This window comes from Pongo pygmaeus, chromosome 15 (assembly GCF_028885625.2).
Source record: "Pongo pygmaeus isolate AG05252 chromosome 15, NHGRI_mPonPyg2-v2.0_pri, whole genome shotgun sequence".
Lineage (NCBI taxonomy): Eukaryota > Metazoa > Chordata > Mammalia > Primates > Hominidae > Pongo > Pongo pygmaeus.
In genome coordinates, this window is record NC_072388.2 from 32,001,731 (window position 1) to 32,017,433 (window position 15,703).

A 15,703-nucleotide genomic window follows, 5' to 3' on the forward strand; every position below is an offset into this window, starting at 1 on the left:
AACCCACTGCTTAAAAAGACTTACAAATAAATTCTTCTGAATTAAACCTCAGAAAAAATAATTCCAAAGTGTGGTTAACAGAGCAAATCCTGTCTCTAATTAATTAATTAATTAAAATTCCAAAATACACCATGGGTTTTTTGTTCACCTACTGGGAAAAAAAATCATCCACCATAAACTGAGATCATTCCAGTGTGGCATATACCAAGAACAAATGAGATAAAAATCATGGGTCCAGGGCTTAAATGTGTAGGATAAGAAGTTAGCTCAAAGTGTGGCAATTATCTAGGCCTATGTCTACAGTGAGACGATTGTCCTTGTGGTACCAACTTGAGAAGAAAAATGAGATACGACATTTCCTATAAATGATTACTTGACCCTGTTCTTTAGTATTTTAAAAGGAAGGGGAAAACGGTTAATGAACACTAGCATAGATCTATCTATCTCTTTAGAGCCTAAATCAGTCACTTAGTGTTTAGTGAGCCTCTGCCTAATGCTTCTCCAACATCCTAGGCTTAATCCAAGGAGAGTGTAATACACCACCCTTGCTCTTATAAGCTCCAGTGCAGTTAAAACCCTCTTGTGTCCTGGATTGCTCCTATCTTTTCATCCAAGCCACCTGTCCTTTCTCATTCTTTTCTCTGTGAGGAGTCAGAATGGGAGTTGCTGTCCCAGATACTTTTGGTTCACAACCACCTCTGGGTGCAGACATACTAGTGCTACTCAAAGTGTGAATCGTGAACTAGCACGTTCAGCATCACCCAGGAGCTTCCCAAAAAATGCAGAATGTTGGCCCCTACCCTAGATCTCTGGAGCCAGAATCTCTGGGAGCCCATGCTGCATTTTAAGGAAATCCTAAAGGATCTGGAGAAATTTGAGAGGCAGTGATCTACAGTAGTCATGTCAAAAATTAATCATCTACTACATTGTGTTGTCATATATTTTTCTCATATTATTTGACTTTGTATGTGTTTTTCTTATCTCTCCAAAGTGGACTTTAAGCTACTTGGGGACAGGTGCTGAGTTTCTATGTTTCTTTTAATTAATTCCTAAAATCCCAAATGCAATGTGTTACAGGGAATAAATGATCGATAAATATATGATTGACTAATTAAATGTACTAGTTCAGTTCTTTTATTCCATAGACATTTCTTTATTTCTGTTATCTTTTACTATCTTATACCTCTCTTCCCTTTCATGTCATTTTCATGTTCTACTCCAAGGATTCTTGCTTCTAGAGCATCACTGTTCAACAGAAACATATTGCAAACCCACATGAGTAATTTTAAATTTTCCTAGTAGCCACATTATAAAAAGTAAAAACAAGTGAGAATAATTTTAATGATTAGCTATTTTTATTCCATTTCACATATCTAAAATATTATTTTAACATGCAGTCAGTATAAAACATGACAGTTTGCATTGTTTATATTTTTGTACAAAGTATTTAAAACCTGGTGTTAATGTATACTTATAGCATATTACAAATCAGAGCAGCCACGTTCCAAGCGCTCAGTAGCAACACCTGACTCGTGCCTTCCATGTTGGGCAGCATAGCTCTAGAGACTATTCATGGATAAACGGCAAAGGTGCCTGAAACTCCTGAACTAAAATGCCAGATTACATGTTTGTGATTACAGTATTGTTCTGGTGAGACAAGACATAGAACCTATCAGGTTCTCAAAAGGGTCTGCTCCCTCACCACCACCATAGTCCTCTCAAAATACCCTAAGATATACAGGCTTTTAGCCTCTGGAATGAGTCATTTCTTTTGACCCATTTTTTTCTACTTGCCAGTTCTATTTACATTCTCTATCCAAGACTAACTCAGTCTGTTATTAAACATTTGTGAATTTAACTTATTCCTTTAAAATAGCACCTAGAGAGTGTTCAGGGTACTGACTTGCTTTCATAGAAGATAACCTCAAACTCTACCACAGTAGTTACAATGACCAAAATAAAATAGCAGTATATTAGGCCTTTTTCTTATGGTAATTCACAAGAAATAAATTATACACCACGGCCATGGTGCACACATGGTATTCGGGAGGGTCAGTGATTAATCATGACATGAAGAATTTTATTCCTTCTTGTTCTCCTATTGGATTAACTCCCCAGATAATTTCTTAACATGGGCTGACCACCCATATTCTACAGTGGCTAAAATATTTATTTGAGTATACTTTGTGGTTTTCTAAGATTTTTTTTTTTAAGTTCTGGGGTACATGTACAGGATGTGCAGGTTACGTAGGTAAACGTGTGCCATGGTGGTTTACTGTACCTATCAACCCATTAGATAAGATTTTTAAAGACCCCTCATGGTGACATGGAGAAGGAGAGCCAGTTGTTTCAAATACAGCTGCGATAGCATTGACATGATGCTCCAATCCGAGCAAGATCCTCCTTTGGTTTTGCTTTCTCTTAGAGATTTCTTGAGGTGTACAAACAAATTATCTTTGTTAAATCTTTCTGGTTTTGCTATTGTTTTTTCGCACAACAGTATCATTCTTAAACATTGTGACTCAACTCCTGGTGAGAACCACTGTTGCTGATCATCCACCATACAGTAGCCCCTTTGAAAACACTCAGGAACGACTAATTGTATGAATTGTGCATTTTATTATTTATTATTATTTGGGTGTATAATTGTTATATGGGTGCATTAAGCATATCTAAGGTTTTAGTCATATAAACCACATTATTTGACTGTGACCAGAATAAAATTACTTTGTAGCTTTCATAATACAAATGGAAAAAATCATCCCCAGAATTATTATATTTTAAAGGAAGATAACTGGATTAAGAAAACCGTAAGAGCTGGGCTGGCGAGGTGGCTCATGCCTGTAATCCCAGCACTTTGGGAGGCTGAGGCAGGCCAATCACTTGAGGCCAGCAGTTTGAGACCAGCCTGGTCAACATGGCAAAACCCCATCTCTACTAAAAATACAAAAAAAAATTAGCCAAGCACAGTGGCTCATACCTATAATCCCAACTACTCCAGAGGCTGAGACTGGAGGATCACTTGAGCCCAGGAGGTGGAGGTTGCAGAGAGCTGAGATCATGCCACTGCACTCCAACCTGGGTGACAGGGCGAGACCCTGTCTCAAAATAAAATAAAATGGCTGTTTAGAGTCAAGGAAATATTTAAATTTCAATCTTACAAGCATTTTCCACTCTTTCTTGTTCATGTAATCAAAGGAGGACAAAATTCACTATGAAAACAATAACAAAAATTGAGACGTATTGATACTGAATTCTGGCTATGCATAACACGCATCTCAACTTGTAACCAGCTTTAAACGACAAATACTGAAACATGTAAAATTTGAGGCTAATGGATTAACTATGCCAATATCAAGTATCTTATGTTGATTGGTCTCCTTACCACCAAGGTGATGAAGAAGCTTTGAAAGTGACATCTTACTATTCATTTGATCTCCAGAAAAAAAGAAACTGACTTCAGTTACTCTTAAGATTGTTAATGTTTCTTTCTTGGCATCATTTCACTTTTTACTATGATGTAACCTCTAACAGCGTCGTTTTTCCTTCTCAGCACTGTGATAAATACTAAAAAGTTGGCCTTTTCTCCCCTACAGGCACTTGAAAAATTCAAAACTATGGGAACCTTGTAAAACAAGGTTTTAAAATTTCTTGGTTTAGTCACTTTCACAAATCCCTGGGCTCATTCCTGTGATGTAATATCCCCTCAGTATTAAGGCATTCTCTAGGTTCTTCTTTTAACTGATGTCTCTTAAGGACAAGAAAAGGATATTGACACATCAATACTGTTCTAAAACCACTGCTTGCCTAGTATGGTGTGATGGAGGTATACTTGATCTAAGATTACAAGAAAAAATGAAATACAGCGTATAATTTATCCTTAAACAACAAAAATGGGGGAGATCTTCAAAGAGTTTGTGGATCTGTTTTATACACACGCTATTTCTAGAAGTATTTAAACATGCTCACTTCCAAATAACTGGGCCCATGTCTCAATTAGTAGCTGCAGTTTGTTCTTTATTTCCTCTTTGACTCTATTTCCCCGACAGTCTTCTTTTTTCTTTTTCTTTTCTGAGAACTAGGAGACCCACTGATCCCCTGCAATTATCTTCTGGCACATCTTAAAGTTCAGAACTGGTTATGCAGTATCTCTTGTTTTTGTTGTTGTTTGTTTTTTGGGGTTTTTTGTTTGTTTTTGAGACAGAGTCTCACTCTTGTCGCCCAGGCTGGAGTGCAATGTCGTGATCTCAGCTCACTGCAACCTCGGCCTCCTGGGCCTCCTGGGTTCCAGCGATTCTCCTGCCTCAGCCTCCCGTATGCAGTGTCTCTTTGGGTGCTGCGGTTGCAATTTTCAAGTCAGGCACTCCCGGGGTGATAGAAAAATGTACGTACAACAAAAAAAACGTACTTAATGGATTCCCATGGGAGCCAAAATGTTTATTTTTGAAGATAAAATAAACACATGATGTAGTATCTTTTAGCTAAAATTCTTCTAAGGGAAGCCTCCGTTAACATATCTGTAAAAAGAGAGTGGATTCGTGTTCTTATTTGATGACACAGGAAGGATTTTTCGTTCTATCTCATCATTCTGTTATAGAATCTTTCTTCTTGTTCTACTAATTTATACACGTATTTCTGTAACAGACCCAATGCTTTTATGCGTTTTTCTTCAGATAAGTCAGCAAATACATAGAATGAGACAGAGCAGTAAAGAACATCAAGTTTCTGTCAAAAGAGTTCATAAATATTCAGTGGAGTTCTGCAATATGTAGGAAGTTATGAAGATGGCATTAAGATACCAGTAAATCCAAAGAAAACCTACGCTAATCAAGCTATCATATCTTATTATATTTTATTCTCTTATCACTTTATTATCCTTCAATAATATAAATGTGACCCCCCCCCCAAAAAAAAAAAAAAAAAAAAAAAACTACAAAACCTGACCTGCTGTGGTGAGATAGGACTTCCACCTGATCCTGGCTCGGGATTTTCTAACCAGGATGTCAGGGTCTCTTGCTAGATCTGAAGGCCTCACCTGGGAGTTTAGTTTCCGAGCCACTTACCACAAACAGAGTCCTCTCAGGAATGACCTTTTATTCAGATATTGCTAGCACTGCCTAAGGGAGTGGGGCCTGGATGCAGAAGGACTCCTGAGAAAGAGATTAAGAGCCCTTGTGGTAACCTCAGTGCCCTCAAAGTATTTTTTAATATCAGCCTTACAAAAGGTTTATGACATTCTACCTTAAATAGTGGGTTTTAAATGATCCTTTCTATTGATAAAAATCAACTTTGTATTGTTCCTAAGACTGAAATATTCTAAAAGAAAGAAATAATTGAAAATAGATGTATGGCCTTTCTTTATCAAAGTATTCTCTTAAGTTGTTCCAATATGGAGATAACTTACAAGATCTCTGCCTACTCCTCATCTGCACCAAACCCCTTCAATCAAAGAAGCACTGAATTCAATGAGTTGCACTGTTAGTACATCACTGTAGTTAAAAAGTATTGCTCACTCCAGGGGAGCAAGCAAAGGCTATTGACATACTTGCTTGATGTATGAAAAGACAAATTAGTCCCCCATCCTATCTACCAGCAGGGTACAATGACCTGACATGGAAAAGTCAACTCAAACCACTGTATAATATATTTACATTTTTTTCCAGGAAACTTCAGAGTTACCAAATCAGCTGTGTCTAGTGTGCAAATTACATGCAAGCTAACAGAATGTGAAATAAATTTGACGAAGGCTGTGTGGTTTAGCTTGACTATGGGATATGCTGGATGGCACTAGTGACTATGGCTTGTCCTGGAGGAATCTATGGTAATGTTGGGCAGGGCAAGGCAGGAAAAAAAGGGTTTAAACAAAATGCTATTTCTGGATGTGATTATTTATTACTTGTTGCCTATCTGTCTGCTGCCCCTGATGCATTCTCAGCTGTTTTGTGATACACTATGCAACGTGAGAGAGTAAGTTCTCTTCCAGAGTCATTCAGCTGGATTAAAGTTAGACCAAGTGGGTGAAGTTGGAAACAGTCATGCTTCCTTCTTCTTCTGCTACTAGAGAAACAATTCGAAGATCAATGGGTCTGTTATCTTGAGTTTCATAAACAGAACATGGATTTTTGAAATTCTCACAGTTGCCTTAGAATGCAATTTGCACTCATCAGAAGAACACATTATTGGAGGGGGGAAAGCTCTACTTTTCCATTAGATCATAATTAAGGATTGAAGACAGGACCAATAATTAATATAAAATGAAATTTCTCTAAATTTCTACTATTGGTGATTTGAAGGGATAGTTAAGAAATATTAATTTTTATGGAACTATGTTACAGTTCAGATAATGAACACATAAGCGTGTGAACACTGGAAGCTAACCAGTTAAACAGAGTTTTGCCATAGATTGGAAACAAGTGGGTTATGAAAGACGGACACTATTCTCTTAAAGAGTTTCTTAAAACCTGTCCCTTCCTGGCACTTATACAATCCCATCCTCAGCTGAACTCAAGGACTTACTGCAAATAAATAGATTATGATGCTATATTATAATACATTTTAAGGAATAAATAATGTTATTATTACAATGCCATTATAGTAACATAAAAGAACCAACTTAAACTTTTCCAAATCAAGTACAAGTAAAAGAAATTTTTTTCAGACCCAAATATCCATTCTTTATTCATTCAACAAAACATTTGTAATATACCTACTAAACATAACAGACTAGTCCTAGCTCTCAGCAGGCACATGTTTTGGAAGAGGTGGTAACAGAAGATTTAAAGGTACCTAATTAACATTGGATTGGAGCTCTGTTTATTTTTCCAACCTGAAGCTAACATGAAGTAATGTCTGTTCATCAAGCAAAAAATTCTCCGTCTTGCTTTCTGTAGTCTATTTTGAGGCACAGAATTTAGTGGCAGGAAACATGAGTTCTAGTCTGTCTCACCTGGTGAGTATCCATAAGAGAGAAAAAAAAAAATCAGACAAGGGTTTAGTGGGAAAAGTGGTGGACTGAGAATTAGACAGTTGGGCTCACAGCCCTGTTTCTACCACTAAACAGCTGGGTAAACTTGAACATGCATTTTAACTTCTCAGGACTGTAGAGCTTTTTCCCATTAAATAAGGAGATATTAATAGATGGTTTTTAAGGTGTCTTCTGGCTCTAAAATTTAAGTGAAATGAAGTCAAAGCAGTATGAGAAATGTTGAAAGTGTTAGATACATGTAAGATGTGATGATAATGATGATGACGACTCAGGTGCATATATAAGTTGACCTTTGCCTAATCCTACCTCTGTTTTGGTTTAGTACACCTCCTTTAGTGCCTTCTTTTGGCCAAAGAGTTCAGTGGCAAAGCATCTCCAGCTCCAGGGGATTGGCAGGCTGCCTGCCCTCGGCCTCCTCCCTTCATGGTGCTCAGTGTTCTTTCCTGAATAAAGCAAGGCTGAAGCGCAGGGAAACTCAGAGGCCTCTGCTTAGCCTCTATGGCTGCCAGTGCTACTACCTGAGGGGTAATAGGTCAAGTGGGCTTTGAACCAAATTCTGTTTCCACTCTTGGCCTCTTCCAGTATTCACGTTCTTTTGTAAACTGAACATGATCATACCAGTTCAAAAGATTGTTACGAGGATTAATCAAAGCAAAGCACAAAAATTAGTACTTTTTGCACATAGTAGGTAACTGCCAGTATTGTTATTGTTAAGGCTGAAAGCATGTGTCATCCCCTGCTGACTAAAGTGATGTCCCAAAGTGAGGACACAAAATTACACAATAATATACATTTCTTCATGTCATTCATCCTGATCCACCAAACAGCAACAACAACAAGACGTGTTTGTGGTGCTTATTTCTCACAAAGTGGTTTCTTTTGCATAGTTTCATTAGATTTTCAAAATTAGGCTGAGAGGCAGGTAAACCAAGTCTTGTCTTCTTCCCAGCTCTCAGGGCCACAGCCTTGTACCATTCCCAAGGAACAAAACTCCAGGGGGGCATCCATGTGGAATACAATGTGAATGGTTCTCCTAGGGCCCTGCAGAGCAGCAATGCTGCCACTTTTAGAAGAGGAAACTGAAGCCCAGGGAGGTCAAATTAATTGTCCAATGTCACACAACTGAGGAGGAAGATTCTGGTCTTGAAGTCAGGTTATGCCTCCAAGTAGTGGGACGTTCCTCCACACTGTGTGGCCTTAACTACAGTATACATATAAACACTATGATGGTGTCAAACTCTCAGTGCCCACCTCACCCTCATCGTTAAGCTTTGAGGTATGTTGGTGGGAAATCCCATGAGGCCTCAGGGAGAAAAAGTCCTCACCATGCCCTAGTGCTCTGTGGCACATCAAGACTCAGTCTTGCCCTAGATGTGCCATACTCCGGACATTATTGTATAGGCAGGAAGTATCTGCACATCCAAGCAAATCAGGATGTGGAGAGAGTGGCCTATTTCTGCTCTCTATAAGACTGGCTTACATGAATATTCAATAACCAGCTCCCCTAAAAAAAAATCTATTTTATCTGCCATTTGTGTTGTCATCCTATCACAATCTATGGTCGGTGCCAAAAGGCACCTGAAGTATTAAAGGAAAAAATTAGTTTGAGAAAAGTGACAGAAATATTTATGAAAGTGCTACAATTGGACTCCATGCAAAACGAGAGTGACTTCCTCATATTCACTAATCTCCAAACAAAATAACCATCAAGAAATATTAAAACACACATTTTATTAGTTTCATTTAATTTCTTAATTGCTCAAAGTCAGTTTACCCATTTATTACTGTGTGAAGTGCTTAGAGGCAAGGCGCACATTAAAGGGATTATTTCCATGTAATCCCCCCCTCCCAGAGGGTAAGAGCTGATCACTGTGAATCCCGATTTACGCTCTGTAACAATACCAAATGGAGGAAATGGGGATTGTAAAATGATATAGTCAGCGGTTGGGTGATACAGTAGGAGAGTGCAATTTAATAGCAAGAGAAAAATACCTAATTTTCTGTAAAAGTTATGCGAGCCTTTTTCAGGAATAGCTATTAACCAAACTGAATTTAGCCTCCTGTTTTTCTGACTATACCTATGTTAATTGATAGATGTGGAAGGTCTGCAGCCTGTTAAGATGTTAATCAAATGGAGTCTGGGAGTAGATGTGATCATGTTACCGGGACTTGGAGTTCTGGGGACAAGAATTGCTCTGAGTATTACAGTTTCTGTGACAGTTTTTCCACCGCCAGTCTTCCTTCTTGGCATGCAAGGGTGCAGGCACGCAGGTGGAATCTGGAGGGATGCTAGAAATTATCCTGGAAAGGGAAGTGAGGTAGGCAGGGGTTCTAGGTAAATATCCACCAAGAAACGTGTGACAATCTGAAGCTCTGGCAGCCTCCATGGTACGTCATAGCTGGCCTGAAACCATTGCACTCCGGAAGACCGGGAAACCCATTAGTGACCTGGGAAAGAGCTTCTGCTTGTCCTGTTGCTGACACATCTCTCCCTGTTGTATGTACATGTAATGTAGAGCATTACCACTATTCTTAGGAGATAAAACTTAGAGCATTAGAGGAGTACAGAGGTAAGGCCAGTCCTTACCAGCAACTTCTGCCCCTTCAGACGGCGCACAACTCAGACGCAGGGGTCATGCCTGACAGCATTAAAATAGTCAGTGCCTCTACTTCAGGCTGAAACAGTTCTGATATTTGATATTCATTCTCTGCCTTTAGAGTTAGCCTGATTCAAAGAGTATACAAAATAAAACATTTTTTAAAAAGCCTTCAAGGAGATTTGTACTATGTATCCTATTAGATTGAAGGCAAAACAAGCTGATTGCAGCAGAAAAAAAATACGGCTGCTTCAGACCCCAGCTGACCTCTTTTATATGGAAAATCCCTCATACCATTACAGAGCTAATGAGTAATTTTTAATGAAAACATTATGCCTCTGCATATATTTGTAAGCAGTCCTTCTTACATTTAAATTTACATGGAAGTCAGATGATATGTATAAAAACACATCTTGGAAATCTGTGTATTTTAAGGAAAACACTCGACTGCTATCTCTGGCTGTTTCTATAGCTGTTCCTATCCAAAACCCAAACTTCCCAATAAGAAAACTGTAGAATTCAGTCAATCATCTGGTTGACACCAAACATGCAAGTATTTGATGATGCGTGGATAAAACAGCTGAATACAAGGCAGACTCGTCCACATTTCACAGAATGTTTTGGCTTTATGCAAACAACAGTGTGTGAGAAAAAAAAAAAAATACTGAGCTTAACAATTGCTAAATAAATACATGTGAAAAAATCTTTCTCTTTCACCTCAAGAATTCTTAAGTATTTGAAGATGAAGACAGAACCAGGATTGCTTCTGGGACCTGAATGTATTTTCTGTTCTACTCAGAATCTGAATCACTGTGTTGAATTTGAAAATGGAGAAGCCTATATAATGCCTTTCCTTCCTGCCTTTTCCCTCCCCCTCTAGGTGGAGCTGACAGGCAGCAGTGTCTTTGACTATGTCCACCCCGGAGATCACGTGGAGATGGCTGAGCAGCTGGGCATGAAGCTCCCCCCTGGGCGGGGTCTCCTGTCGCAGGGCACTACTGAGGATGGAGCCAGCTCAGCATCTTCCTCCTCTCAGTCGGAGACCCCCGAGCCAGGTGGGAATTGCAAACCCAATGTGTGGGTTGGTGGGCAGGACCTTTGCCAAATGAGTGTGCTCAAGTTACCCATGTGAAGAGACTATAAATAGGTCTAAGGGTATTTAACAATTCCATGCAGCTTCCAGTCCCATGTGGTAATTAAATAAGGAAGAGATTTGAAAATAAGGAGACATTTTAATAAGTATAATCCAGAGATCTAATTTCAGTTGAACAATACATGTAGCAGGTACTAGTTCTTTTAGTTTCTCCTTCAAATTACTAGAGGGAAAATCTTCCGATTTGGAATACCCTCTTCATTTTATTGTTACCATGGCTAAATGTAATGCATTTATTTATTATTCAGCAAAATCTATGGCAGAGGCATTCCAAATAGTAGCTTGTGGAGAATTAAAAAAGTATTAGGGACTTGTAGAAATCTTGGTTCCTTTATTTTTTTTAAGCATCAGAAGGTACTTGAGAGATGTGAACAGATAAATTAAGGCTAAAAAGAAAACAGAAATGGCTACATTTTAAACTGCCTTTCTACCCTCAGTATTTAATTAGATCAATTGTATAGAGGAATGAACAGAGGTGACATTCCTCATTGGGATTCCTTCCAGGACTCTTATAGACTTTGCATTCAGAATGTTCCCATTTTCATTGTGTTGTACTGATGATAATTTAAGTATTAGGGGAAAATCCATTTATAAATTAAACAAAATGACTTGATATCCATCAGTCCCCTAGTTCATCAAGCTGTTCAAACACGGGGAAGATTGGCTGGTCGGCCTGGGTCTTCCGAGAGCGCTGGTAATTAGATCTGCGAAGGATTTATTCTTTGCTGATTGGGGCTTTAAATTAATTGAAGTTCCACATTTGTGGTTTTGTCCTTTTTGTACTTTTTTAGAGGAGATATTTCATATTCTTGTGTGGTGGAGTGCTTGGCCAAGCAGCAGTGGTTTAAATGTTAATTTTTCTCATGAGAAGTTTAAGATTTTTTACTAAATCAAGGCCTGATTTGAAGTGCAAAGTTGTATTTGCTTACTTGCAAAATTATTTTTTCACTCTTCAAAGATGCTTGTACTTTACTTGATCTGTTGTTTTAAAATAGATTCATAATACAAAAGCATTTTATTAGCAAGAAAAATAGAAAAACCTATGTTAAGATTAACGTTAAAATAACTCAACATACTTCCAAGACAATAATTTGGCCTGCCTAGAAGTAATCACCATATGTTTTCTCACACAATCACAATATGTTTTCCTCACACAGAGGGAAAAAAAAAAAAACAAACATTTGACTCTTGGAAGTATTTTAAGAACCAATCCATTTTCCTCACTGAAGTTAACTTCTAGGGCATTCATTATTCTTAGCATTGGTGAAGTTAAGTTTCTAGGGCATTCATTATTCTTAGCATTGGTGATCATCCTTCTCCAGTGAGCTCCACACATGAGAAAAGAGAATATTTAAGATTATTCTTTACCTTTTAAAATGAAAACACTTTTGTTCAGGTGGGGAAGTGATATATTCTTATACCACAGCTCACTGACTTTACTGAGCAATTATGTCAGTGAGATAACTGGAACTGTTTTTTAGTCAATAGAATGTTCATATCTGGGCATATTTGAGAAACAGCACATGCAAACGGTTTTCTACTCTTTCATCCTGATGTTGGAGAACCTCTTCCTCATGACTCAAACACGCAGCATGAAAGAATTTAAGTTTCTACGCCTTTGTATGAGGGAAGGTCTTGGAAAAGTTTGTTTCCTTGAATCACAAATGCTCAAGTTTGAAAGGATCTTCGTGATCCTTTTATCCAACCTCCAACATACGTAGCCGAATCTCTACAGCAAAACCAGCAGGCAACCTTTCCAGTCTCTGCTAGATTCTGCCCCTGATAGGAAGCTCATGAACTTGCAAGGCTGCCCGCTCCCTTGTTGAGTAGTTCTCGTAGATAGCTATGCCTGATATGGAGCCCAAATCTACTTCGCTGCAACTTCCCACTGATCCAAGGTTTGCCCTCTGGGACATTTCTGATTTGCTCCTTCTTCCCTAGCATAGCTTCTCATACATGTGAAGTCAATTACATCAGATCCTCCTTTCCTCCTGTCATCCTTCTCCTTTCCTCCTGTCATCCTTCTCCTTTCCAGGTCAAACAGTGCTAATTCCACAACCCTTATTCAATGGCATGTTCCTAAACGCCTCACCATCCTAGTCATCCTGCCCTGGCTGTGCTTCAGTTTGTAGGGAACCCTCTAAAAATATAGTGAAGAGAATAGCACAGCCCTCTAGATATATTCTGATTAGTGCAAAGCAGAGGAACTGTCTACCTTTCTCAGGATAGGCTACTATACCTCTCTTAATGCAGCCTAAGGTTAAATTTGGTCTTCTTGGAAGCTAGATCATCCTGTCAATTCATACTGAGCTTGATGTCTCCCCAAATACATGTTGACAGTGAGACTTTGGGAGAAAAAAAAAAATCCACGCCTGTAAACCAGTTCTGCTAGAGTATCCTAGGCTAGAGTCTAAATACAACAGCAAGCCCAAATAAATATGTCAATATAAGAACTCTCATAAATCCCGTGCCTTCTGTGAAGCCCTAGCATGCATAAAATAACCCTAGGTACGCTAGGAGAACACAGTTCTTACAGATTATTACTTCTAGATTGTAGGAGAATATGTATCTCCTTCAACTGTTACCTCTCTCCTTTAAAGGTACTCTATCATTTAACATTGAAGTGTGATAGAAAGATACTATAAATTTACTTAGGTTTCCTTCCCCTGCCTTCACCAGCCTTCCTTTAGCCATCCTTGCTAGTGAGATTGAAAACTCTGCCTTCCACATCACTTAACTTGGGCTCATTAGCTACACTCACATAAGAAGAGGCTCCCTTCCTTGATGGTGAATGTGACTCTCACCAGTGGAGAACATTAAGCTACCTTAACCTTCAAAGTCTGCAGTGTTGGTTATTTTCTATCTTTGGCTTAAAAAAGCAATTAGATTGACTGCTCAAATACTGAAAAGCAGCGTGGGGTGCTACCTTGAATGAAATATCTTTACTAATGCAGATGATGGCTCCAAAGGAATTACTTAAAAAGTTCATGTCAGGCACTACATCACAAAGCTGCTTACGTTTCTTAAAAGCTGAAAGAATTTTAACAAGATTTCCTAATTCTTAATAACATGAAGGAACATTTTTGAAGACTGTTGTTCATTGCATCATAATCTCTTAAACTCTGATAAAACACAGATTCTTTTTTAAATAGTGGTGTAATTTAGTTGGGAAAGGGATATTGCTATATGGTTATTATGAAAATGAAAGGACTAGTAGGTATGGAATTTTTCAGAAGCCCTGATATGTTCAGCGTAGCATTACTAAATGACTGAAATCTAAATAACATTTGGCATTATAATAAAAGGAAATAAGTGACTAAGCCAGCCTAAGAGGCAGTGATACTATGCCACGATAGGAATTCTGTCTCTTTGAACTGCCAGCCCTTAGATTGTCTTGTCCTGACTCAGCCTCAGGATAATGGAGGAGAAAAAAAGAGCCATTGATTGTACAGCAAACCCAAATAAATATTTTATATGTAGGCACATTTTTTAACAGTTTAGTCAATGTATTATCTCAGAGAAATCTTAAGTCACGCAAAAGATAAATGAGTGGCCTTGTTTAAAATGTTATAAAGTCCAAGAGTGCCTATTTAGGGGTTGATTGGAACATTCTGGAAGAGACTGCCCTCTGCTGTCCTGCAGGACCCCGCAGTATGAGGAGCACAGAACCTCTGACCAATGGCATTTGGAGGGTTTTCTTTTTGCAGATCTGCTTGTGCCTTTTCGTTATTACTCTTAATGATTCTGCCATCTTGGGATTATGAGTACTAGCCTCATCTTTTTCTTAAATTTCAGTGCCATGCCTTTTAAATGCTTAGTAAACAGAAAAGCAGCTCTCAAGAAATCCTGGAGGAACTTTAAAACTCTTCCAATGTTGAAGGCAAATAGTAATATTCTCTATGTTAGGCTGTAAAAGTGTTGTGTTTTACTCCTTCTTCCTTCTTAGTAAACAGCTTTATTTTTTCCAATTATAAAATTAATTCAGGCCCATTGTGAAAAATTCAGAGAATTCAGGGAAAAAGGAGTAAAGACCACCACCATCCCACTATCTAGAAATAACCATTCTTCATATATATACACTATGTACCCTCCTAGATTTAGTTTCTGTTCCTGTGTATGTAGGTACGTATGTGTTTGCTGGGGCTTTTGGTATTTCTTTCTAAAATAAGATTGTAATGTATATACTTCTGGTAACTAGCTTTTTCATTTTCATGTTTCTCTAAGATAAAATTCCCTTTCTGTCTCCAGTGGTTTGCTTCCCACCAGCGAGTGATCAGTTTCTTCTGTAGGACCCCTGTCAGGAAGAACATGCCTGGATCCTGCTTCAGAGAGAACTCAGCCAGGGCAAGGGGCTCTTGTGGCTTTTTGAGTGGGTGTGAGCTCATAGAGGGGAAAATCAATACTGTACCAGGATTTAGACAATTTAGCAAAATGCATGAGGCAGTACTTTGGATGATGAATAACTACAGCTGCATGGCTAACCCATTGGTTGTGTAAAATATGGGTTATCATGTTTTGTCTACATTTTCAGGCAGAATCTAGCCTGTTTTGTGGCATTAGGATCATCATTATAGTAGTATGATTTTTATGCTATTATACCTACGCTATGTCCCGAATGTTTTTAAGGCCAGCAAAATGGAAACAGTAGAGTACTTGCCTGAGTGGAAATAATCTTCAGTTTCAACTTATGCCTCTGTGCTATGGTAAATTGCTAACTACTCCTAATTCTACAGGAACAGGAGCTCAATTCCTCTGACATCATTAGATGATTTTCACAGTAAGCGGTATAATTAGACGAACAAATGTCTAGGAATAACCATAAAGAACGTAAAAATTTATCTGAGGATCAGATCAATATTTTGTATTAAAAAACTGCTTGGATATGAGATATACTTGTACTTCTATGGGTGAATTATTTACTATCTGGTGTATTGTTGTGAAGGGATTTTTTCGTATTGGGTCAAGATT

General features: G+C 38.3%; 1 protein-coding gene across 14 annotated transcripts in view; it reads left to right on the plus strand.

Annotated features, from left to right (window-relative positions):
- The window catches only part of NPAS3 (neuronal PAS domain protein 3), an 871,353-nt gene that overhangs the window by 734,663 nt on the left and 120,987 nt on the right, over positions 1–15,703 (plus strand). For all 14 annotated transcript variants that reach the window (XM_063651524.1, XM_063651525.1, XM_063651526.1 and 11 more), the window contains one exon: positions 10,463–10,637. In XM_063651524.1, coding sequence (XP_063507594.1) covers positions 10,463–10,637 — 175 coding nt within the window. The remainder of the gene's footprint in view (positions 1–10,462; positions 10,638–15,703) is intronic.